The sequence below is a fragment of the Lates calcarifer genome, linkage group LG14 (genome assembly GCF_001640805.2).
Source record: "Lates calcarifer isolate ASB-BC8 linkage group LG14, TLL_Latcal_v3, whole genome shotgun sequence".
Classification (NCBI taxonomy): Eukaryota; Metazoa; Chordata; class Actinopteri; family Centropomidae; genus Lates; species Lates calcarifer.
In genome coordinates this window covers 10024118-10049411 of record NC_066846.1, presented here as the reverse complement: position 1 = coordinate 10049411, position 25294 = coordinate 10024118, and the positions used below count along the sequence as shown (strand labels likewise).

At 41.0% G+C, this 25294-nt stretch overlaps 2 protein-coding genes across 2 annotated transcripts in view; one reads left to right on the top strand and one right to left on the bottom strand.

Moving 5' to 3' along the window:
- Window positions 1-5946: 5946 nt before the first annotated feature.
- On the bottom strand, window positions 5947-8522 carry LOC108890905 (dynactin subunit 6). The gene is made up of 7 exons (XM_018687973.2): window positions 8413-8522; window positions 8040-8104; window positions 7792-7897; window positions 7597-7685; window positions 7146-7193; window positions 6505-6647; window positions 5947-6411 (listed from the first exon to the last, which is right to left on the bottom strand). The coding sequence occupies exons 1-7, from the start codon at window positions 8448-8450 to the stop codon at window positions 6313-6315; spliced, it is 588 nt and encodes a 195-aa protein (XP_018543489.1). The 5' UTR covers window positions 8451-8522; the 3' UTR covers window positions 5947-6312.
- A 1426-nt stretch (window positions 8523-9948) lies between these two features.
- The window catches only part of LOC108890908 (zeta-sarcoglycan), a 32154-nt gene continuing 16808 nt past the window's right edge, over window positions 9949-25294 (top strand). Inside the window, exons 1-3 of the mRNA XM_018687978.2 lie at window positions 9949-10324; window positions 17478-17672; window positions 21720-21821. Of these exons, the coding sequence (XP_018543494.1) occupies window positions 10286-10324; window positions 17478-17672; window positions 21720-21821 (336 nt within the window). The 5' untranslated portion in view covers window positions 9949-10285. The remainder of the gene's footprint in view (window positions 10325-17477; window positions 17673-21719; window positions 21822-25294) is intronic.

Genomic DNA, 25294 nt, shown 5'->3' with positions numbered 1-25294 from the left:
AGTTCAGGATGAAGAGAGAGGGAGGAGGGTCTTGGAGTCTTCGAAGCAGATAAAAATGGAAATGTTCCCCTTGCTGCTCAACACCCCTGTATCAAAGCTTCCTGCTGGAGTCTGGGGAGCAAGGAGGGGGAGGAGAGGTAGGAACAAGGAGGGAAGGATAGGAGTCAGGGTGGGGAGGGAGAGAGAGAGGGGGAGATGTCCCAGCTGTGTTTGACAGGTCTCAGGGCTGAGCTGTGTGGTCTGATGCTTGAAGAGGGAGGGTGGCCTCCCACAAAACACACACACACACACACACACACATCAGGAGGAGGTGGGGGCGGGGGGAAGAGGAACAGCTAGGAGACAGTCTGGTCACGGTGTCCTGGGTAACGTGTCAGCAAGCTTTGACATGGTCCAGCCTTACATCAAGATATCTCTATGTTATCTAGGGGACTGATAGTTCAAGAAAATGCAACAGTGTCGGCTAAACTGGTCACAGACGCCATGTTGTCTCAGTTTGAATCGACAGAAAGACAAAAAAGAACATGCATGTTAATGTCTCAGAAACAAAATTGCTTGACATTTTGGGAAATAGGCTTTCTTGCCAAGAAATAGATGAGAAGATTGGTACCACTCTCATGTCTGTAGACCAGGCTACAGCCAGCAACTGGTTAGCTTAGCTTAGCATAAAGATAAGCTAGCCTGGTCACTTATCGGCTCTACAAAGCTGACTACACACTATATAATGGTTCAAATATACTGTAAGATGATGCCACTTTTTCCATAAGACATCCCTGAAACATGACATTTTGTCCACAAACAACCCATAATGCAACACTCTCTTCAGTGGTTCAGTGTTGTCTCCATTGTAGGTAAAACCAGGATAGCTTCCCCCCTGTTTCAAATCTTTATTTGAAGCTAACTAGCAAAATGTAGCTTTGTATTTACTACACAGATATAAGATTAGTATTGCTCCTCTCTGCTAACCCTTGATTAAAAAAAAAAGTTAATAGCCATATTTTCCAAAATATCTCTATAAGACCTTTTGTTTCCCATAGAACAAATATTTCAATGATATTGCAGAACCTCTGCTGAAACAGAAGCAGGACTGAGGATTGAGACACAAATTAGGTTATCCAATATCTTCTTCTGGATCACTGACTCATTGCTAAAAGGCCAGCTTGATATGAGCACCAAAACAAGAATCTATCATGACACAATGCCGATGTATTGACCAGTGGTGGATCCCTGAGGGAGGACCCCCAAGGTTCTTGCAGTCCGCTCGGTTAGCAGTCAGATGACTGAGAGATGTTGCCTCATCCACTCTCCCTTTTAAACTCTTTCTTTGCATTCCTGCAAATCAGTAGCAAAACAGTTTCACTGCACTCTATGGTCACTAACTTCCTCCAAAACAACGAAACAGGAAAAAAATTGACAGGAGAACAATGTTGCAATCCATTTAGAGGTCATCTGTAAAAACAGGCAGACCTACATGTAGACCTGACAGCAGTTCTGTGTTTGGCAGAGCAACACACTTCACCCTTTTGAGTGATGTGGCGTAAGTGGCTTGCATTGGGCTTAGAGCCAGGCCATTCCATTCCTTTGACTTACTGATACACAGCGTTCCTCTCTTATGCTTAGTGCCCTTTGATCTTCCTCTAAGATCACTAATGAGCAATTTGCGGTCAGATTGACCCTCTCTAATTGGCCATGAGAGGCTTGGTGCTTTGTTTTAGTTTGCTCAGTCCTTTCCGGTGGCTTCTTTGCTACAAAAACTCTGTTTATGCAATCTCTGTGTGACATAAAATTCACATTAAACCAGCACTTTTTGAAGTTTCCTTTTAATTGTTTTGGTTGTTCTATTTCCTTTCCATCCTTTCAAATGGTGTCTGTGCAGCCTGCAAAGTTTTCTACTGTTAGAGACACCATTTGCTGCAATAAATTCTTCTATGTTTAACAAGACTGAGAATCTACAGCCAGCCTAGCAGCAGCTCTTTTAGGCTGTATGTGTGGCTCTTTTTATGTCAGGTGTTTCTGGGCAAACACTACCTGCACTGAACCCAAGCACGAAACCCTCGGCTAACCTTGTCCGTTGACAGTTCCAATTAGGTTTTTTCAATCAAGATGACTGCAGTATTACTTTGCGTAATTCTACTATGAACGCAAAGTAAAAAATAAAATGGACGATGTGGTGTTCAGTTTTATCACAGCACAGCAAGTAAAGGCTACAATTTTGGCCACAGCCAGTTTTATCAAGATACTTAAATAATATTTAAACAAGCTCACTACAGTAATGGATCTTTTGACAGTATTTACATGGGAATCAGACCATGAAAATGGTCAAACTGCAAGACAGCTGACTAAACAATTTTTAGATACTTTGAGCTAAATGCTATATGCTCACAATAACAATGCTAACATGCTGGAATAATGTTTAGCATAGTTACCATCTTAGTGTGTGCATGCTAGTATTTGCTGATAACCATTCAATAGGTATCCGCATTTATCTGGTCATAAACCACATATAAATTTTGACCTGATCATATCAGTGCACACATTATGTTATGGACTATTTTCTATCACTCACCAAATACCCACAGGAAGAAATGCAAGCCTGTGCCAGGAAATAATCCCTCGAGATCGTGTCACCTTACAAACCTAAGTGTCTCTTTGTTCGGGGTATCTTTGTTAGCTGGAGCTGCAGTGGATTCCAGGTTAGGTTAACATCTCAGGACAGCCAAAAAAATTGCAATTAACGAGGCAGGTGTCTGGAAAAAATTTTGGTTTGAGAAAAATCAGCTTGATCGCAATTCCCTGTTGTTCTTCATCATATTTCTTTTGTTGGACAGGCTGAGAGAAAGAGAATGCAAGAGCTCTTGTGATTAAGTAGGCTGCGTTACTGAGCACTGAGGTAGAAACACGCGTTCATCCTCAAGGGCATGGACGGGGTGGTCGTGAGCCGCCGCGTGTCAAATCTGACATGCCACGAGAAAGAAACCTGCCTGGACAAAAACAAGAGTTTGACTCATCAAACCTTTCTTTCCTTCATATAAGGAAAAACCTGCAGGTGTGTCAGGGTATAGAAACACGAGAGAGAGCCACAAGTCTGTGTCATTAGACTGTACCATAAGCTTTCACGGTTCAGCGGGCAGAGGAAGGGCTGTGTAGAGAGCAGAGGCCACGCTAAGTATGTCTCCTAGGCTTGAATTCCCAAATGTTGACACAGGTCTACATAATGGACCATAATGTTCCCTTTGAATGCTGTTGAGTGGGCTGAAAATGTCTTAAAGCAGGTCAAGGGGAAGTATCGTAAGTTATATCTTTTCTTTTGTTGTGCAGTGGAACCAATAAAAGGTTAAACTAAAACCTGGCTTTGTCTTTCCCACTGCTTTTAATCTTTATTGAGCAATGTGTATATGTAACTTGCTTTCTTCCATTTGCACTGAGCTGCATAACCGTACAATGACTTTTACATGCAGCGAAGTTAAACCCTCCCTCATCAAGCTTTTGTGACGTTACCAGTTTCTCATGTCAAAGTTTACTTCATCAAATGCTGTGGTTGATGTACAGCATGTAAACCTATGTACACATGCACATGCAAACATATCTTTGCATACTATATCCATGCTGTCCATGCATATGTGTGTATGGTGGACTTCATTTACTAGTTTTGGACATTTGTTTCTCCCGTCTGTTGAACCACAGGTGATTTTTCTAGCTACCAGACAGGCCTGTGAAATCAGATGACACAAATGCAGAATTATGTAAAAGCTAACATACCTGCAATGTCAATGCTAACTGGTTGATGTACATAAAGCAGACATGAAGTTTATGTTCACCATCTTAGTTTAACATTAGCTAATCAGCAGCAAACATGAGGTGCAGCTGGGAACAACAGGAGTGTGTTTCGAAGTATTTTGTCATTATCTAACGTAACAAATCAGAGAAAGTGAAATTTTTACCTAATTGTAAAGATGAGAGATTATAGAGTTATTTAGATTTATCCTCTGGGGAATGTGGATATCTGTACCAGTTGTCATGGCAATCCATTTGACAGTTGCTGAAATATTTCAGTCTGGACCAAAGAGGTGGACAAATCCACTGCCCAACATTCAGCCAGGCTGCTAGCATGGCCGAGAAGGCATGACATCCACTGGTTCTGGGTCCCTGTTGTGATGAAATTAATTATTTTTGTTGGATTGCAATGGAAATCACTGCGGCCTATAGGTCACATTTCACTTTTCAAAGGTGGGGTGGACCTGGCTTCAAAGGTCAGCTGTCAGAAAGCCTTTATCCTCCCAAACCAACTGGTGGCCTGCTTGAACATGACTGACTGCAGTGGACCACACCATGACTTGAACTGCATGTACTGCTGAAAACAGTAACTCAAAGAGTAAGAACTGATGTTATTTTTTTCTTTTCTTTTCTTGCAGCAAAATGTCACAGTTTGGTTGAGGCAGAAATGTGTGTTTCACTCACAACCTCCTCGGTATCCAGTGCTGAATTACTAACTAAAATCTCATGCTTCCCTCTTTGTTTATGATAAGATATTATTGACTCTTCAGAGAATACTGCATATTGTAGCTAAGGCCAAATATTGACTTGAGATAATCCTATGAAAAGAAAGGCAAATACCACTGTGATGTACAAAAGTCTGCTTTAACAAATGAGTGCAAGCTGGATAATTCAGTTTCCCAACAGTACAGTAGGGGAGAGGTATAAATAACTACTTCCAAATATAGATCAACATTTGAACTTCCTCTCAAATTCCTGCCATGAGTTGCTATCATCACAGCTATTTTGCCTGTGTAAAAATCCTCTGCAGATTAAAAGGCCACACTCGCCCCCCCATGAGGTCCTTGTCACTCTGCACATCCGTGCAACTGTGCCCAGCATCCGTCTTCCTTGTCATATTAAAGTAAACTGACGCTTTGGCAACACCCCAAAAATAAAAATGATGGCAGTGGAAAAAAAAAAAATGAAACAGAAGAAGTGAGAACAGAAAGGAGCCTAGACATGGCCCCGGCTGCACTCCACTGCTGAAATAATTAGCCCCTGGTTGATGTGGACTCCTCATGGGACTCCACCGTGACATGTTCAAATGAGTATTGGCAGTGTGCGACACCAGCTGTGGGCCTCCTACAGGGAGCTGCTGCACCGTGCAGCGCCCTTCCCATCGAGCATGACACAAACCCTTTAAAGTCTGAAGAGCTGGAGCAGCGGCCTTGAGCTTGTTTTACAGCTAGAGGAAACAACTGTAAAGATGTGACATCTGAACTTTTTATGTCAGGTGTTTCAGGCGTGTGAAGTGCTACTGACTCTCCACCGCGCACACACACACACACACACACACACACACACACACACACACATCCATCCACACCCAAATCCGTGAGTCTGTGGCACAGATGGGAGCACCACCCAAGGGGTTTAGATATGAGGAAGGGGTGGATGAAGGGGGGGCACCAGGCATTATTCAGACCCATCCTGTAGTAGAAATGCATGTTGCAACCACACCCATGTCAATTACAATAAACCGGGCTCTGTGTGGAATTCCCACTGTACCCACGGCACCAATTTGGCAACCCCTGGTGGGAGGGTTAAGACTGGCAACCCACCGGATCCAAGATGGGGACTACCACACCCATAACTATGTTTCTGGGCATCACTTCTGCTCGGTAATTGCACTTTTTTAAAATGCTGAGTTGGGTTGATGTCACCGATGCACGTCACTTGCAGCAACTATTTTCAGCCCAAAAACTTGATTTTACGACTATTTTTAAGACAAAAACATGATGATATGGCTATTTTTACTTTATTTATTAATAAATACCTCTTTAATTTGTTATTTGGCATCACTTGACGAAACAAAGCCTTTGGAACAAGCTGTTCAGAGGGTGTACAAACAATTGCTCAATAGTCCCACCTTGTGGTCAAAAAATATAGAAAAACCAAAAGACAACAATGTTAAATGCAATCTTTATTAGAATCTTTATTGCAATATTTACGTATCTTTGTTGGAACAATTATAAATATAGATGAATATAATTGATTAACATAAAAATGGCACTGGAAATTTATCATTTCAGGTCCAAAATATATCAGAAATAGTCATAATATTGATCTGAAAGCAGAAGTGCAAAACCAGAAATAGTCTGATATGTTAAAGAATGATGGTATTCTTCAAATGCAGGAAGGAATATAGTGTGCGATGGTCATTTTCAATGCTAGAGGTGATCTATTAGACATTATAGAACAACATTTAGACAAGTGCAAGTTGAGGGAAATGTGTGTGTAGATGCTTTGGGTTGCAGGAGGTTTCATTCCTCCATGTTAGTTCCTCACAGGCGTGCCACCTCCCTTCACTGTCTTCTTCAGGTGGTGGTAGTTGGGCAGAATCTTCATGAGGAAGTCGAGCTGCAGTGTCTGAGGCTAAAAACACATCCAGGGTTACACGAAATCCCCACACAGGCCAACGAAAGTTTGTGACTCACAGGAATAAACAAGCATCAGCAGAGGACTGACCTGTGGCTTTTCGCTCTGCACACGCCTGATGCAGTTCGAACCATACACGACCGTGTTCTCTGGCACGACCTCGCACGTGTTGATCTGGCAGCACGCGCCGATGATGCAGCCACTGGTCAGAATCACATTCCTCCCGAGATCAGCTGGGATTTAATATCATAAAAAAAGATGTGTCAGAAAAATAAACTATGGAAAGAAAGGTTGGGCAATATGATGATATACTCTACACTGTGAGACAACATGAACTGATGAGGTGTCAGAGGTTTTGCCACACTGTTTATACTGTGGCATCTGTCCCTTTCACATCTTTGGGCCATGTAGAGCACTGTATGCAATGTTTACAAATCAATGAACAGGACTGCTTTATGGCAGTATTGTATTTTTATATCATGTTTGCTTAAACTCGATGACATACCTTCATTTGTTGGGTATCACATGCTCTTTTGGTCAATAACAACCATTCCTGGCTGGTTCTTTTGATCAGTGAGCAGTTTCTCAAATGGTTTTCCAAAACATCTACTATGTCATTATATACTGTACATCAATATTAACATATAAAATTACATATACAATAATAGAAAATTTTTCCCTATGTTGCACACAACTGAGAGAAAAATATAGTTAGTGATTACAGTACTTACCCTTAGACTCAATCACATTATTGTCCCCAATTTTCAGAGCTTGAGAGACTTTGGCAGAATCATTAAGGATTTATATCTGTAAATGAGCAATTTAAATATTTAATATTCACTACAGACTATAGCCTGGATGACACAGGATTTCTGGGGCTAATACTGATATTGATATTAGAGTTAGAGTAATAAAAAAATAACTTTGATTATTATCTTTATTATCATTTTTGTGTGATTGTTATTTACTGTGTGGGACATTTCAGAGTTGAAAAATAATGTCGTCAAGTGCCCCCTGGTGGACAAACGATGTAATGGCAACACTGTTTCTAAATGACCTCAAACACATCTTTGGTATTTCTGCAGGGACTTTTTCTTATTAGCCAACACAAATTCACATACTGAGATGTATGTAATATATCTATTATAAGATACTATCTGATACTTGAATTGCAAAGGATACCACATCCAACCTCGAAAACATTATTGGTCCCAATGGTCATGGTCTTTGGCTCAACTCCCTCTGTGTCTGGCATTATATTCTCTGGATAACTATAAACAAAACACAGAAGATTATGAAATAAAATTGAATGAAGCGGTAGTTGTCACATAAGGGAATAATAATGAGAATGGTAACAAACACACACACACTATCTACCTGTTAATGATAAGTGCCTGTTCCTCTATTAGATTCCCCTCTCCAATGATAATAGGCCCTGCCTCTGCTATGATCCTTGCTTTGGGGTGGACAACTGTTCTAGCACCTGTGAAAGTGTAAAAAAAAAAAAGAAGAAGAAGAAGAAGAAGAGGATTTTTGTACACTGTCTTATGTTATAGGAACGTACGGCAGTTTAATGAATGAAAACTGTGTCAAAATGGCGCCTATAGTGAAATTAAAGTTCTCACCAATGGTCACATCTCCTCTTATTTCACTTTCAACACACACGACAGCCCCAGCTGCAATTTTAGCACTGAAAGAACAGACAGAAATATATATATATACTTAAATGAGTGATGCACTGTAAACATAAAATCTACACGACACTCAGAATAACAGCAGATTATATGATATGATAGGGATGATAGTCTGTATGTTATAATGTCAGAGCAGCGTCTCAATAATTACTGACTACACGACCTATAAATAGGCTATGGGTGTCGCCATCACTGATTCTGCAGGATTATTAAAAGATGAAACTACATTTTTCCTCTCCTGTCCGCTACACATTAATCCGAAAATGACCTCATAATATAAAAGGTTAGCGCTGGTCAAATGTACCTTTTCTGTGCCATTATTTGCTTGTTGGCGTCTGACATCCTTGCGATGAGGAATGAATTTATCGACAATCGACTATTAATCCTAGTTCCGAGTTGGAGCTCTGGTTTGATTGCGTTAGTCTGGAAACATTAGCCTGAAACTTTACCGCCCTCTACTGTATTTATACAGTAAAATAACTAACCTGTTTTTACTTAGTTGGATACAGAGACTTAATATTCATACGTTTCAAATAAGATGTTACTTTTTAACATTTATAAATGACAAAGATTAAAAAGACTTACCTGCTTTACATTCTTTAATTTGTATTCCTCTTCAGTGCTAAAAGTCCTCTGTTAATATTTGAGGTACCTGCCAAGATTTAACCTAATCATACAGAAAATGAAACGATTTTTTTTTTTTTTTCAAATTTAATAACAACACACCAAATCACACTGACCAAATTCAGCTGATATACAGTATGGATGCACATCTCTCATTGCAGTATCACCGTTTGTCCTGCAGGGTGCGACAACTACCAATGAATAGAAACTGATTCAGCCACAAAATCAGCAAATTACATTTACTAAAGGCTTTGTGAAGTTAGCACTGGTGGAACATCATGCACAATCAAGCCACTGTAATTTTCCTCCAAAGATTAGAGTTTATCTTCTCATAGTGATTATTTAATGACCCGTATATGGCACCTAAAAGAAATTAAAAGATTCCTCTCTTCATGGTGGTAATACTGCGGGCTCCGGTGTTAGGCAGCTGAAAGTGGCCGCGTGGACGTCGTTTAAAACACTTCTTTTAACAGTGCATTATCTGTTAAATGCGATTTGAATTCTGCCAAGTCAGCTAGAATTCACTATGATAAAATCGGAAATGGCATAAACCTGGTTTTCAGAATAAATCTTAGAAAAATCATATTCCCAATTTCTTAATCCCACTGATTACAAATTGTGCCTTAAATGTGTTTTATCCACCAAGCCGTCACTTTGTCTTTAAAGCACGGTATTATGCTTTTCAGTGTATCTGTGTTTTATTGGTTAGACAAATACCTTGAGACCAGCAGATCTTGCTCTTGATTTTTTAAAAACAATTTTAGACCAGTGCAAACTGATTTTAAAAAAGTAATTATAAACTGCTAAGCGTAATATATTAAAAATGAAATGGAAAAAAAGTAGCTAAAACTGATATAATGCCATGTCAAATTAAATTAAATAAATCAATTTCATTAAAAGAAACATAACATGAATAAAAATGCTATTAATCAAAATAAATAATGTCCATAAAATATTCTTGTCAGAGACCAGAAACAGGTTTTCAGTTTAAAGATATCAACACCTTCCAGCTTCTCTCAGATCCTCTGATCCAACAGATAAAACTAAAAGGTTTGGTCCTGCATTTTGGAACAATCAAAAGACTCGTGCAAAGCAGCCGGGGGACGGTCATGGTTCAAACACTGGGAAAAACTCAGAAATGTACCCCCCCCGCTAAAGGACTTCTATTTCTAAATTCTCTACCGGAAGCACTGAGCATCAATTTATCTAACTTGACAGCGGTGAGTTTTGACGGAGAGCGACTCATCTCGTCGACTCCTTGAACGAAAAGTGAGAAGCGGACGGGAGCACCTGAACCCGCGCGTCTTAATTACACCGTAGCCTGTTTACGCACAAGTTACGATACATTAGACGACTCAAAACACCTCGAGTGTACTGTTAATATGTAGATAAAAACTGTCACTTTACCTAAAACATTGGATATACATATTTTTTTTCTTAATGGGAGTGAAGGAGCGCAGCTAGCTCGCGGCGGCGGCAGCAGCGGAACACTCGTGCGTTTAGCTAGTTTGAACTTTGTGGAAATATGTAACTGGGACAAATGACATTGTGACATGGAGCAGTCGGCTACTCTCGACATAGAGACGCTGAAGGTAAGTTTACAACAACAAAAAAGTGCCTGTTTGACGTATTTTGAATTGAAACAGTCGAGTTTATCGGTGGAGTGGACAGTAGTGTGACACGGGCGTCACGTTTAGCCACAGGAAAGTTTGGTTTACCGGAAACAAGTGTGGACACTTGATGCAGCTGATTATCTTTTTCTACGTATTGTTTTGTTTTTGCAGCCGAAACTCAAGTTTCTCGCTGCAACAGGTGCACCCCGCTGCTTCAGTTGTGCCATTAAACATCCTCAGCTAATTAATGATGAATAGAAAGTGTCTGCTCACTCTTTCAGTCCTGCAGTGGTTGCACTTCTCTTCCAGGCAGGGATATGATGATTAATAACCAGTGACCGGCACTCAAAACACCTCAGGAGACTTGCCTGGAGTTCTCTACTTATCTCCCTCTTGCACTGTACCTCATATTCTATGCATTCTCCTCCTCAAGAATCGCAGTAATGTGACAGCCTATGAATATTCTGCCTGCATGGTTTCTCATTATCATTCCAGTCTAGCAGGGGGAGGCAGTAACCTCTCTGGGTACAGTATGTGCATCTCCTTTCTTGTGCTGCAGTGAAAAAAAAAAAGCTTGGTGTCAGAAAGCAACACACACACACACACACACAGGAGGGGCTTCTGTTTGGCTGGGCACTCAGGTCCATCCAGTGGTGCACACACACTCACTCAGTGAGCTTAGTGTTTGGGTCACGCTTATCAGTCAAGAAATCACTCCTGCTCACACTGGCTCTGAGCTGATCCAGCATTTCCCACTTAGACGAAACTTGCAGACTTGTCACTTCCAACTAATTTGTCATGTTTAATGGGCCTTATTTGCTTTTCTTTTTAAATTCCAGGAAGGTGACTTGAAAGTACGAGAGTCCACCATCTTCTCTAATTAAAACCGAGGCTTTGTTTAGGATGCTTTGTGACAGTATTTTTCTTGATAACACTGTGTTCAGGCTGGCAACCCCCCACCTCCCACCCCCAACCCTGTGCGTTCGACTGATGAATGCAAATGACGACTATGGGGTGCTGTCCAAAATGGCCCCGTTGGCTCTCTAAGGATTTGCTAGGGATTAGCAAGGAAAAGCTAGTGCGCTGTGGAGAAGTGTCTGTCTGTTTACATCAGCAGTTTGTCATCTTCCCTTACCCCCACCACCACCACCACCACCACCCTTACTGCCAGCCAGAGCCATCATCAACACTGAGGATCGAACTGACAGAGCTTGCAAACATCAGAGACTTAACAAAAAACAGCTCTCTGCATTAATAAATGATGCAGAGGTCAGAGGTGTGGAATGCCGGTGAGGTTTGTTGTGTTGCAGAAGTACAAATATTTTTCATGGAAGTTTCCTCAAAGGCAGGGCTGTGTGTGTAACAGCAAAAGGAAATTCTCTCTAAAAACTCCCTTCAAACGCCCTGTGATGTTCAGTCTCGTTGACTTGCGTGCTCTGATTGAACAGCTGCGACCTTTTGTTGCGCTGGACTTATTGAAGATCTTTGATCCCTGCTGCTCTCATGCCTGTAGCAGAGTTACCTTGTTGCTTTCAGTTGAGGAGGAGAGCGCTCTAAAGAAGGGCAGAAAGGGCAACCATGCACTATAGAAAGACGGAGCCATCAACAAGCTCTGGATGATATTGTTAACTCCACCAGAGACGGCAGAGCCACAAAAATTGGATTTCACATCTAAGTGGAGTGACGATTGACGGCGGCACCTTTGCAGCCCACATGCTTGATTGTCACGTCAACAAAACGTGAAATGGTTACATCAATGCATTGAGTTGCACATTTGAGAAATATAATTGGCTTTCCCCTGTTACAGTCATGTACCCATGGCTTCTCTGTCTCTTTGATTGGGCTTCCTGTCAAACTGAAAAGCCCACAGAACATAAATAAATAGGTGCTTTAACACTGTATGTCAGACTTGCAGCATGATTGTGTCCATTCCTTTTCCCTGCTGCTGCTGCCTCAGCAATTGTGCACTGTTCATATGGATGAGCACCAAGCTCCACAGTCATTAGTGCATCTCCAATGTTTTCTTACCTCCAGCTGAGGCGGCCCTGTGGGACTCCTGTGGCACCGCTGAGCGGGAGTGCGCTCGTCGATTTCCTGATTAACATTATCAGGCGTTAATAACGTCTCATTTTCTTTCATTAGGGGCTTCTCAGCTGCGTTTTGCTGCCTCTGCAGCATGTCACTGTTTGATCAAAACAGCATGTAGAATATCACCCTCTACGCTAATTGGTGAAGATGAGGCAGTGCTGGCAGTGGGTAGGGACTGCTGGGTAATTGCTGGCTTTGGCTGGATCCAGCTGTAATGTCTGCAGTTAAAGCTCTGAGGGAAACCCCACCCCCACCCTCCGCCAAAAAAAAAAAAGCAAAGCGACACAGTCAGATCTCAGCACAAACTTAGGAACACAGATACATATGGTCCATGCAACAAATCCACAAGGACTGTTCCAGCTCAGTGTGTGATCTAAAGAGGTAATAGCTTTTATAGCTTATTGTACCTTAGAGAAGCAAGTTGCTGTGTAGGTGTTTACTTTCCATTAATAGAAACTACATGTAATCAGAACTGTAGGTGGTAAACCATCCCTAGCAATGAGTAGATTTCAGACCCATCTGTTCATGATAATCTGTTAACATTCATCTTGAGACACAAGAAACAGGGTGATCGACGACTCACTGGCTTGGGTTCTTTTTTTTTCTCCAGTGCTCAGGATTAGAGATTTTCAGCCTCTATCTTCCACCAGGTTTTTGAGTGGGGTATTTTTTCAAAGGACAGTCATTGGGCTAGACTTGCAATCCCTTAACATGAGGCCACATGCCACTCTTTATCATAGACAATGTATTTTCTCTTCTCAGACGGTTTAATTTCTGAATGTTTGGTCTGAGAGGTTATTGTGCTGTAGCTATTCTCAGTTAAATTATATGGAATTCTTGCAATTTTTAAAAACAAAAGCAACATTAGTCAATTCTGGAAAGTCGTGAAGAGATTTACGCTTCATTTTATTGTCAGGCCCCAGACAGTCGTATCATGGTTACCAACTTCAAGTGTCCATCTGTAACTGCAACGACCTTAATCTGACCACCACTCCTATTCTCTAATGATTATCAGGACTGTTCAAGTTGTTGCATTAAAAGTGCAAAATACAGTTTTGGAGTGGACACACCTGAAACATGGACACTGTTATTTTAGCACCAGCTCTGCTTTATAATGCTTTTGCATATTAAGAGGCAACTGCCAGGCCTACTACAGCTGACACAGAGTGATGAATGGGACTCACCATAGTGTGACATGCTTGCACAGTTCGCCTCGTAATCAATATTTTGTTTCTTAAAAGTCAAAGTAGTTTCTCACAGCCGCAGCAGTCGGACATCTCACCCAGCGTGTTTGTCAGAGTCAGCTGTGACCGGCATGCTGAAATGACAGATTGACAAAACGCCAGCTGCTATGCACTCCTCCATTCGCTCTGTGAATAACCAAGCTTTAGGAGGCATGACTCGACCAGGGTAATATATGCATTAAAACTCTTGCAAAGAAATCACAGGATCCACTAGCGTTGGGAACAGTGGGTTGCCATAGAAATTACAAGTGCTGAAGTCTCCCCTAGCAACAGTGGATTGAAAATAGATGAATCTGTCCAGCAGGGGCATGGCTGTAGGCTAATAGATTGGTTTTAAAGTGTTTTGTTTTGGTAGAATTTGAATGTTTATATGTTTTTTGTGTCTCATAGATTCCAGTTATGTTTGAAGTATTCTGAAGACGACCTTGTCTGCTCAGTTTATGGTTTACTCTGTGTTGTTTATAAGGCAGCTTCCTACGTTGTGGAAAAGTCTTCTGTGACGCTGCATTGAGAGTTTATATTCAGCCTATGTGTAAGCAGCTCTCATAATGCTCTTGTCCCTCAGCTGTAGTGCTGGTTAAATTGGAATCACTGACATTTCTAGGCCAGCGATATGGGTCATTTGTATTTGCTGCAAAGTCGCAACATCCATTTGTGAGACATCTGCCACCACTTGGCAGATGTGACCTAAACTGTTTGTCCAAGGAAACAGCCACTTAAAGAGTGGATGAAGTTGTGAGGCAGTGATAAAGCTGTGGAAGACTCTTGTTGGATGCCATGTTTGAAGTTTGGTACCTTGCATTATTATTGCTCTTGTTTAGAGATTGTCCAGTTATTCATACTCTTCCAAAAGTGTCAGTAATGGGAAGGATTTAGAAGCATAGGCTTCAATGCACAGCCATAACATTATATTTTTGTAGGTTTGTAAATTTTTAAACATCTGAAATTTCATATGATCAGCCTATAAAATCCTCGACCAAAATTTGCTGAAAATATTTCACAAATATTGGTGAATTTAATTACTCTTTTTGGTAGGTTGTCACACTTTGGCTGGTCACAATGGCTGTAATAATGCCAATTATCATTTTCCCCCCATTAAATGAATAAGTAAATCAATGGTTTTGTCTATAAAATGTCAGAAATCGTGAAAAATACCTGTTTCTTCCAGAACCAGAAATGACAGGTTTCAGTTGCTTGTTTGGTCCAAAACCAAAAGGAAAAAATAGATATTCACTTTATCACATATGACAGCAAATCATTACATTTGAGATGCTAAAACCAGAGAACTTTGCCTAAAAATTAACAATTAATCAATTATCACAATATTTGCAGGTAAATTTTTTTTGTTGACTTAATGTTACAGCTCTATTATGTATCTACATAAAGTAGAGCTGCAAGGGTTAGACATTTAATTTATTAATTAATCAATGGAAAATTAATTGGCAGCTTTACTGATCATGGATGAATCATTTTTGAAGCACCAGTTTCAAATATTGGTTTGTTCCACCTTCTTAAACATGATAATCTGCAGCTTTTCTTTAATAAATGACATTGTTTTGACATTTGTAACATTTGATGATTGCATTTCTTTTAGTTTTCTGACTATTAATGGGTCAGTTGAGACTATAATTGGCAGATTAATCAATAATGAAAATAATCAGGACTTTTAGCCACAAGGTAAAGCCCTGTACATTCAATAAGTGTTTGAAAATGCAGGTGTTTCTATGAATCCTGGACAGCCTGAAGGACACATTCCTATTTCTGGCACCAGCCTTTTACCACCACACCACACTGCTGGATACAAACAGTTATACAATTGTACAAAACTAGATTCATTGTGTGTGGTTTTATAATCCTCAAACTGTATCAACTGCAGGTAGTCAGAGAAACTGATATATTGCAGCAGTAATATATACCATCACAGGCTGTCAGTCTGTGTCCTGGCTCTTAATTAAACCTTGGTCAAGTAATTTAGTTCCTCTCTGGGAAAGTCTCTCTGAACTAAGGAGACTTTGCCTGGTCTGCCTCGGTTAATGAGAGCCTGTCATGAAAACATACAGTCTAATGATACCTGCCATCAGTGGCCTATGCTAATGCCATGCTGAGTGTGAATAAAGCATGTGGGGCATGGATTGTGACTTGAGTTATGCATGCATTACACTTAAGGGGTCCCTCTGGGGAAAACTGTGCACAGGTGTGTCAATTATCAAGTTGTGTTTCATGCAATTAAAGCATCTCATACTGGCATGGTAATTTGATAGTTGCTCCTGTGGAAGTATTCAAAACTTTAACAATTTTTTTACATAATTTGACAGAATAAAACATTTTGCTGCTGCTCCTGCTGGGCATTTTATCTTGGGTTGTACAAGCAGTTGCTTTACTTTATTTATTATCTATGCAAGTGAGTGGGACGGCAGGCTGCCTCAGTGTGAATTCATCCCAACAACAGCTGAGCAGAGTGGTTCAGAGCTCAGCAAGCCCCGGCAACCCTGCGATGGCGAGCTTCACACTGTCAGCTCACGGTCACGTTCGGCTGGAGAACAGCAGCCGCTCGGCCTCGCCCGGGCAACCGCACTTGACAGACATCATCCTCTCTGATCTCAGATCAGAGCGCGCATGTAGCAGCTTCTCAGCGGCCTGGCTGGCACTTAGTTTCTCAGCTTGAGTGGAGAACAGTTTCTGGACTCTCATAATTCACCTCTGGTTTTCAGTGAGAGTATCAAGAAGGAAAGCAGCCTGTAATTTGTTTTAAATGTGAAATTTGAAATGCCAAGACTGCCCTTTACTTACCCTCTCATCAGTTTCACATCTTCTGCTGGACATAGGTTGACAAAGCCTCCTTTGTGCGCTTGGCATGTGAAATATTTTCCTGTGAAAGGCTGATGGACAGCAACATTATAAAGATCTCAGCCCCAGGGGGAGCAGTAAACAGGTCTGCTGCAGGAAGCTGTCACTCATGGCGACTTTCTTTGTGAACACAGAGATCCAGTTTGACAAAATGTCAACAAGTAATTAGCACTGAAAACAAAGCTGTGACATGTTAAAGCCATACAAATGAATTTTCATTGTAATGTACATAAATACAAGAGATGTCAAGCGCCTCGCTGTACTGTAGTGTAACTTAAATTAATTAGAATTAGTTCATAAGATTTTTCCACAGTTTTCTGTTTATTGACTTAACAAGGAAATGAAAATGTGCTTTAAGAGCTTTTCCACTTCTGGGCCACTTATTCCCACAACTGATCTCTAACTTGTAATCAGTGAATCTTGACTGATGATTCCTCTTTCCTGCAGTGGAATGAAACAAAATGGGGGCTCTGATTTGGTATCTCTTTTAATAAAATAAAGTCACCCAAATGACCTTGTCTTGTATGCACGCAGTTTGATGGATTACTTTGCTACTGGTTCAATTTCTGAAAGTATGTAGACCCGGTGTACCCAGGTGTGTTGCCACAAAAGTTGAAAACAACAGAAAATGGTTATTTTTCCAAAATAAATCTGCAACATTTCGTAGTGTATTACAGACTGAAATCTGCCTCTCACTCCATCTAATTGCCAGGCATGGCTGTTTCAGGCGGTGCCCAGCTTACATTCATGGTGCGCTTTCACCTTTTGTACTTTATATAGTAGCACCACTTTTCAAAAATTGTAAAATAACCCAACCTTGCCTCAGCTCTGAGTCATTTTTAGTGGTACTTGCAAGGTAACAACCACTTACAAAATGCGATTGCTTCCTGCGGAATGAATATGTCCTCAACAGCAAGCTGACATAAAGTAAACAATGAGTGTTTGTTTTCCAGATTACCCAGGAGCAGTTTATCCTCGCATCCCAGTCCCTGCACCTCCAGCGACCAGGCTGCGATGCCGTCTACCCAGTGGGTCTGTATGGCTGGAGGAAAAGATGCCTCTATTTCTTCCTGCTGCTGCTCCTGGTCACCATGATAGTGAACCTGGCCCTCACTGTCTGGATCATAAAAGTCATGAATTTCTCAGTGGTGAGTAGCATGGCACTGTCCAAAATTAAGATTAGTTGGGTAAATTAAGTTATGAGCCTGGAATTTAATGATTGAGATTATTTACTTAATGATCTGCAGCATATTAATGAGTGAATTTCTGTTTAGCTGCTGTTTATTACGAGTTGATTTGAGGCAATAATTGTTCAAGCCGTACTCAGACCTTTCTGACAACTACTCTTTCCTGGATATTGTTACCTAAATTATATCTAGCCCACATTCCAAGGTGATATCTTCAAATTGCTGTTTGACCAACCATCTGAAATCCAAGTATATTCAAACATCTGAGAGGCATGTAGTTAGTTGATAAATGACTAAAACAATAATCAAAATGACAACTTACATAAAATGTATTAAAATACAAAAGCTCAGAAATGTGGAAGCGTGTTTTGAGATCTGAAGATTAAACAGTAAGTACTTGGAATCCAGTGTACTGCAAGACTCAATATCAAATGAAATATTTAGAGAAGAAAAAATCCCACTATACTGCAGGAAATAGTGCTTGTATGTTGCTATTAGAATAGAGAGAAAGAGGCAAATAACAAGGAGGACAGACTTTGTTGGTCAGGAAGCAAGATAATGACCCAAAACTGTCTGTGTGTGTATATATGAAATGGATAATGTACACCATTAGGGTGTCATTACGAACCCTTTAGTGTTATTGCTGGGTTGTATTGAAATAATGACAATAGGTAGAGGTAGAACAGCATGGGGCAGGTATGGGTTGTGACTTTCTTTGTTTCTCTTTCTTTTCCCTTTTTTTTTAATACAAAGCCTGAGTGGTAGAATTTATTCACGCTGGCCCGCTTGAAATGTGTTACAGGCCCCATCCCTCATGTTGTGTGCTTTGTCTCATCTGGATTTGATAAAGAATTAGAAAAGACTTGGCAGCAGGACCGGCTGACACAGAACGTGTTAATCTCGGGCGAAAACCAAACAGACAGATGCTGCAAGCTCCTGTGACATTTTCAGGGACAATGCACACAATTTACCATTTTGTCAACAAACTCCCGATGGCAGCATCCTCCCTCTGTGACGGATGCGTCCCCTGACTATTGCTATCACTCCTCTACTCCTTCGCCTCCCATCAATCTATGTCACGCGTAAAAGACCTTATCAGTGCTGTTGGTGTCGCTCCAGAAAATGTACTCCGCTGCTCGCCATCTCTCAGGACTCAGCAGGCTCAACAAGAAAACACAAGCCAAACTACATCCCCTTTTCTTGGTATTATATTTAGTTTTCAGCAGCTACTGTATGACATGGCATGTTGTCTGATTTTAAGGTTGTCACTGATAGCTGTTGGAGAACAGTTCTCTGGCTTACTGCCACTTTTAAGTCGTTTTGAACTCTTGCTCGTGTATATACTAAGGATTTGGGAACAAGCATTAATCTTAGTGGACAGTAAGATGGGATAAAGCGACCGACCGACACACCTGGTTTTCTGCTCTAAAAAACCTGCCCGGCAGCATGAAAAGTCACACATTTCTAGCAAGACATCACACACAAACCCTGATGATGGCTCCAGCCTCAAAGCATTGGTTTTAAAAATGAAGTTGTTCTCAAAACTGCAGAAGTTATGGTGAGTTTCATTAGCAAGATGGCAAAACTACAAGCTAAAAGTAAGAAACAGTTTAACAGGTCTCTATAAAGACAGGAAGCAGAACAGTCTAAATCTGCGCAGTAGAGGCCAAGATATCCTGACTTTTAGTAGCCTTGTAAAGCTCAGTGATGCAGAGGCAGATCCATATCATTCACAAAGCAAACTCCACATCTTCTGTCTGCTTGTTAAGGACAACAGGGTGACCTTGGGCCTTATTGTTGGTGGCTCTACATTCTTGTTAGACCTCACAGAACAATCATTTTTCATCACCTCAGAGACATTGCCCATATCTGTTCATTCCTTTCTTTCACTGATGCTGAGGGACTCAGGCCTTCAGTATGTCATGTACTGGACTGCTGTAATGCACTTTTGTTTGTCCTGGCTCCCACCTATTCTTTTGACTGACTGCAGCGTGTACTCAACTCTTCCCACCCACTACATCACCTCGACTTCAGCACAGGAGTGACTTTTACATCTGGCTGCTGACATACAAAGAACGCCGCTGCTGCCCCACCCACCTCCTCTGCTCCTCTGACTTTGTCCTCCCGTCTGTCCCCAGTCCTGGCTCTCCACCACGTATGATAGAGCGCTCCCCGCTGCACTCCAACTCTGTAATTTACTGTCTCCATCCATTTGTGCTGCTAGCACTGTGGACTCTTTAAACACATCCCTCTGGGCCCATCTGCTCACACACATTCTCACAAAGCTGCCCTCAGACTTCACTTTGCTCATTGTGGTGTGGCAAGGCATAACCTTATCCAATTTCTACAGAATTATCTACCGCCAAAATCAGCTCCTGAATAAATGCGATGTGAAAAATATGCCATAAAGCTGCAGAATCATGCCTCATTTATACCGTCTTTGCAATTTCACATTCTCTTTATGTGATGTATTTTCTGTTGAAACAGGATGGCGAGGGATCAATTTAAGGGTAAACCACTGAACTGTTATTCATGAGAGGAAGGAAACCTGATTTGATTGGATGAACTGAAAGGCAGGATTGTTGTACAGTTGTGATGTCATTTATTGGTTGGACCTTTTAGCTACACACATTAATGAAGCATGAGGTCCCCACTGAAGATACACTGTTTAAAAGAAAGCTCAAGTGCCCATTATATGGGATCTTCAATGGTTCATCAGTTGGGAGGGCCAACAATACCTTGCTGCTTCATCAGGGTTCCAGACCCAAAAAGCAAATGCTTGAAAACTTGCCTCCTAAGTTATTAGAGGATCATGCTGGTGGTTTTGAATGTTTTAGCCAATTCATTACAGATGACTGTGCATCACAATCGCAAACAACTATTTTGCAAACCTCTCTGCTATGGTTTAGGAATTGAGAGCCTTCCATTCATGTCTATACAATATCAAAATGAAGAATGTCCTTGTTTGACTTGTGGAATCCATTGAGTCTGCACTAACTTTAACCAAAATTAATAATAAAACTAATAAAAGTAAGCACAGGCTTGATGCTAACAATGATGGATACAGAACTTTAACAGATTTCTGTTCTGCACACAAATGAATTAAAGCCAGTTGCTTCCTGGACCAGTTTTAATTTGCACCTACAAATCTAATCTGCAGCCTGTACTCAAAATAAAAGAAAATAAAATGTAAAGTACACATGATTTGTTGGTAAGGAGCTAAAATCTGAAAACACTGGTGTTGTGCTGTAAGGCTTGACTTCTGCAGGTCTTTTTATTCAGGTTATTTATGCATGTAGGCGTGAACCAGTACCAAGTAAAGATCTGATATCGTTGCTCTCCTTTTCCCAAAATGAAAATCTTGTCAGAACATTTTTATGTAAGGCACCATGAGGCCAAGGATTGCTGTAGCAAGAAAAACTGAGCTGAAACTGAGTGAATGAACTTGCTTTCATTATTGTGCTTTTGTATTTTTTGTCTCATGCCATTTTATCTCCCTGTTAAAATCACCCTGAGAGCCTGAAAAACATATGAAGAAATATTACAGCGACAACGACTACTACCACCAGCACTCATACTAATAATCATCATCATTATAGTAATGGTCACAATTAAGCAAACTCATGTAAATCTGTATGAACATAAGTCTTGTTCTTTCTTTCGTCATTTCCATGAATCCCCTCAACATTCACATCCACAGCTGCCACATTAGCCTGGTTCTCCTCAGTCTGCCTCCCACTGCATGCAGCCTGTCACCTGGACACAGCTGAGTGTCTGTGGCACTGTCACCTCGATGTCATGTCCTACTTCTTCCCTGTCACTCAGCACCCGCTGCCTGTCCACCAGCCCGTCTGGTACAGGGCCAGCTCCTGCTCTGCCTAATGCAGCTCAGTGACAGCAGGATTCACTTTTTATATGCTTTTGGGACTCTGTAATCCTTTGGCTCAAATCATAGAAAACTGGCACCGCTCATCACAACATCACTGATGATATTTGATTGTGTTTCAGGATGGAATGGGAAGCCTCCATTTGAACCAGGACGGGATTCGCCTGGAAGGAATCTCAGAGTTTCTCCTGCCTCTCTACGTGAATGAGATCCAGTCTAGAGGGGTAAGTTGCTCTTCTCACCAATTTCCAGTTGCCTGTTGATGTTGTCTGTAGCACTGATGAACTAGAAGTACTTACCACTGACTGAAACACATGTGAAAAGCTCTCACAGAGAAGGATCTCTCCAAAACTGCAGAGAAGCTGATATTGATCCCTCAGTTTTGAGGAAGTTGGGATCAATTCATTAACAACAAAGGCCAACTTCCCTCTGAGCTCTAACTTGATGATACTTTGATGTTGCCTTATATTTGTGCCTGGATAGGAGAGATTACACTCTGGTGCTCCTCTCCTCGTCCTCCTCCTCATTTCCTGCCATCCCCCAACAGTGCATTATCAGGGCCTCCCATCAGCAGGAAATGGGTAATAGGCTGCCTCTCGGCTCTTCTCAGGCCACATACAACCCTACAGGAGATTACAGACGATTACAGAGGGACCAGAGTCCCCCCGCTGGATTTCCAATCAAACCCACGCGATAAATTCCCCTCTTCCACTTCCTCCCTCCCCTTTCTCCTCTTTGATGTTTAGTAGATTAACCAACACAGCTCCAGTGCAAAGTTGATCCAAATATCCTTCTCCCACATGAATCACAGACACGCAGTTGGATCATCCCCTTTTTCAGTGATTAGGCATGGTGCAGAAAGCAATTTCAAGCACTGGAAGCCAGGGTTCCATGTAAATTTGATTTTTGAGGGACGTCGATGGAGGAAGTGGCTCGATAGTGGGTACAATTTGCCACAGCAGATTGAGAAACAACTCAGAATTTCCCACCCTCGCTCTTTGATGTTCTAGTTGGAGCTAAATGTTGATTTAAATATAACACTTGTGCACTTAGCGGTAGCAAACACCTCAAGGCCATAGCAGACGCACAAGCAGAACATTGGACAAAGCCAATATTTCATTCCCCGGTGCAATACCACCTGCAGACATTTTTACTGTCTTGTTTTACAGACAGGCTGTGCGGTGGCCCCCTTATCTACCGGCACCAGAGATATTTGCAGGACAAAAATCTGTGTGGGTCACTCGATATTTCTCACCTGAAGAAATATGTCAAGCACCGAAGGAGCAGGGATTATGGTTATCCAATGAGTTTACACCACAGCGCACAGTGCTGTTCGTCAGTCAGATAACCACCATTGATCAATAAGCCATTACCACAAACAGCAGTGAAATCTGTAGCAGATTTCTTAAACAGATATCTTAAAGTTAAATATAGTATATTTTATATGTTTATGAGTCAAAGCTTCTATACAGGGAAGTAGTTGAACTCACAGTAGCTTTAGTTTTGTCTCTCATGGATCAATCAGTGCTTTGAATCTTCATCAATGACTGAAGCCTTAATCTGTGAATACCAAGTGGAAATAGCTCCTGCAGTGTTTTTTGGCAGTAACTCTGAGAGCTGGCAGCAAATTACAGGCTAAGAAGCCCCTGGAATCTGTGCTTTCACTAGCATGTTGTGAAATGAGAGCTGTTAACTTTCCGCATACAATTTAGACTGGTGCCAATCCATGCCAGATTTCTAAAAAGCACAACAAATATATTCTGTAGAATTTTAGAGACACTTTTGCTGGTCAAAAGATAAAATATGGAGGTTTTTCCCTCTCCAAGGCCAATGTTATCTGAATGGAAATGTCTGTTGCTGTGATGCAAATTTTTCAGCATTATCAGTTCAATTAGTTCCACTTTTCATCTATATTTATCCCTGCTCTGGCAGTTGCATGCAGCTGCTTACCACCCAGGTCAACAACTACACCCACAATAAGGGAGAAGAAAGAAAAGATACAGTTAATCACAAAGCCAAAGGCTATACACTTAAAAGCAGTGTATGATGGCAATAAATATGTAAATAAATGGATAGAAATATTCAATAATATCTTCAAAACAGGCCAAGAAAACACACCAAGTAATTAGGACATACAGTGAAATCTTGTTGTGGTGATTTGGACATTGGATTGGACAGTTTACTTACATACTCTTTTTTGTTGTTGTTTTACAAAATTCTGTTGTCTAAATTATTGATTCTGAGCAAGTTTTAATTATACAACTATATCTTGTCATTTGCTGTGTGATTTTAGTTTTAAATAATATTGCTTATCCCTACCATGTACTCTGCAGACTATATACTACATTGTGTAATGATGCTGCAGTATTTCCCACACTGTGGCAGCGTGCAGGCTCGAGTGCCTTGGTGTTAATGCTTCACATTTCCTGCCTGTTGTGCACAGCGGTACATGAACCCAGGAGGTCAAAACTGCCTCTCTAAACTTCTGATTTGGTAACAGTATGCCTCTGGCAGGTGACATTTCAAGTGTAGAGTTCATTTCAAACACTTAAAAATTAGAGCCCAGCTGTTACTTTCACATGAATTTATGGGTATTGTGTGACATTCCTGTTTGAAGGTTCAAGTGCAAATTGGAGTTCAGACCCTCAATATTATGATTGTTTTAATGTGTGAGACTAATGTTGGACTTATTTTGCTGCAGCTCTTAGTTATACCTGTGCTGAGCTGTCTGTCAAAGCTGACAGGCAGGCTGGATGAAATATTCTGTATATTATTTTTTCTCACCCTGGGGGCTTCCCCTATGCATATCTGTCTATCAGTCTTTCTATCCATCCATCCATCCATGCACCTGTCAGCTTTTACAGACAGCTCTGCACAGGTACATGTGAGTTGTTATGACAAAAAGAGGTCAATTTGAGGACAATGAGATAGATTCTACACCTTAATATCAAATGTTTTAAATCCGGCTCACACTTAAAATTTCAAGCACATGATTGCCACACGGGAGCTCCAATTACACCTTCGAAAGCCACAATACTACTATAATTTCAGGCATTTGAAATCAGTTTGACACTTGAAATTTCACCCATCTGACAACCACAAAGCGACTGTAATTTCAGGCTTCTTGAAATCTGTGTCACACTTGAAATTTCACCTGCCAGCCGAACATTGCGTTCATAATTATAAGCGTTTGTGAAACCAAATGCAGGCACTTCTCACGCCTTTCACTTTTGTCATAGAGAATTCAAACAGGGTGGATCAAATGATGCCTGTTCAACAAGTCAACAGCTCATTTGCCATGTGTTGTTGTCTTTGAGTGTGGCTGTTGCAGCCAATGGGAGAACATTTTGGTTTCTGGCAGTGCTGGAGTAATGGCTGTTTTTTGGTCAAAATTGTTAAATCGTTACCTTCAGATGATTTCCACATTTCCAGTTTCCATCAGTTTTCCTTTTTTGTCATTCCCTGAAGCTTTCCAGTTTTCAATTTTTTACATATTTTTGACAAGAATATGAATCCATGCAGACTGTGCCTCTGTTTTAATAAGGAGTTTACAAATCTGTGTCATATAAAGTCATATTTCATTATACTGAGCTAATGCATTGTTTAGATTCCTGTTTTTTGATTTTCTGCAACACTTGAAAGGAATACACGAAGGAGACAAGTTTTGGGTTTCGCGATTGGTCTCGGAGCTGCTCCT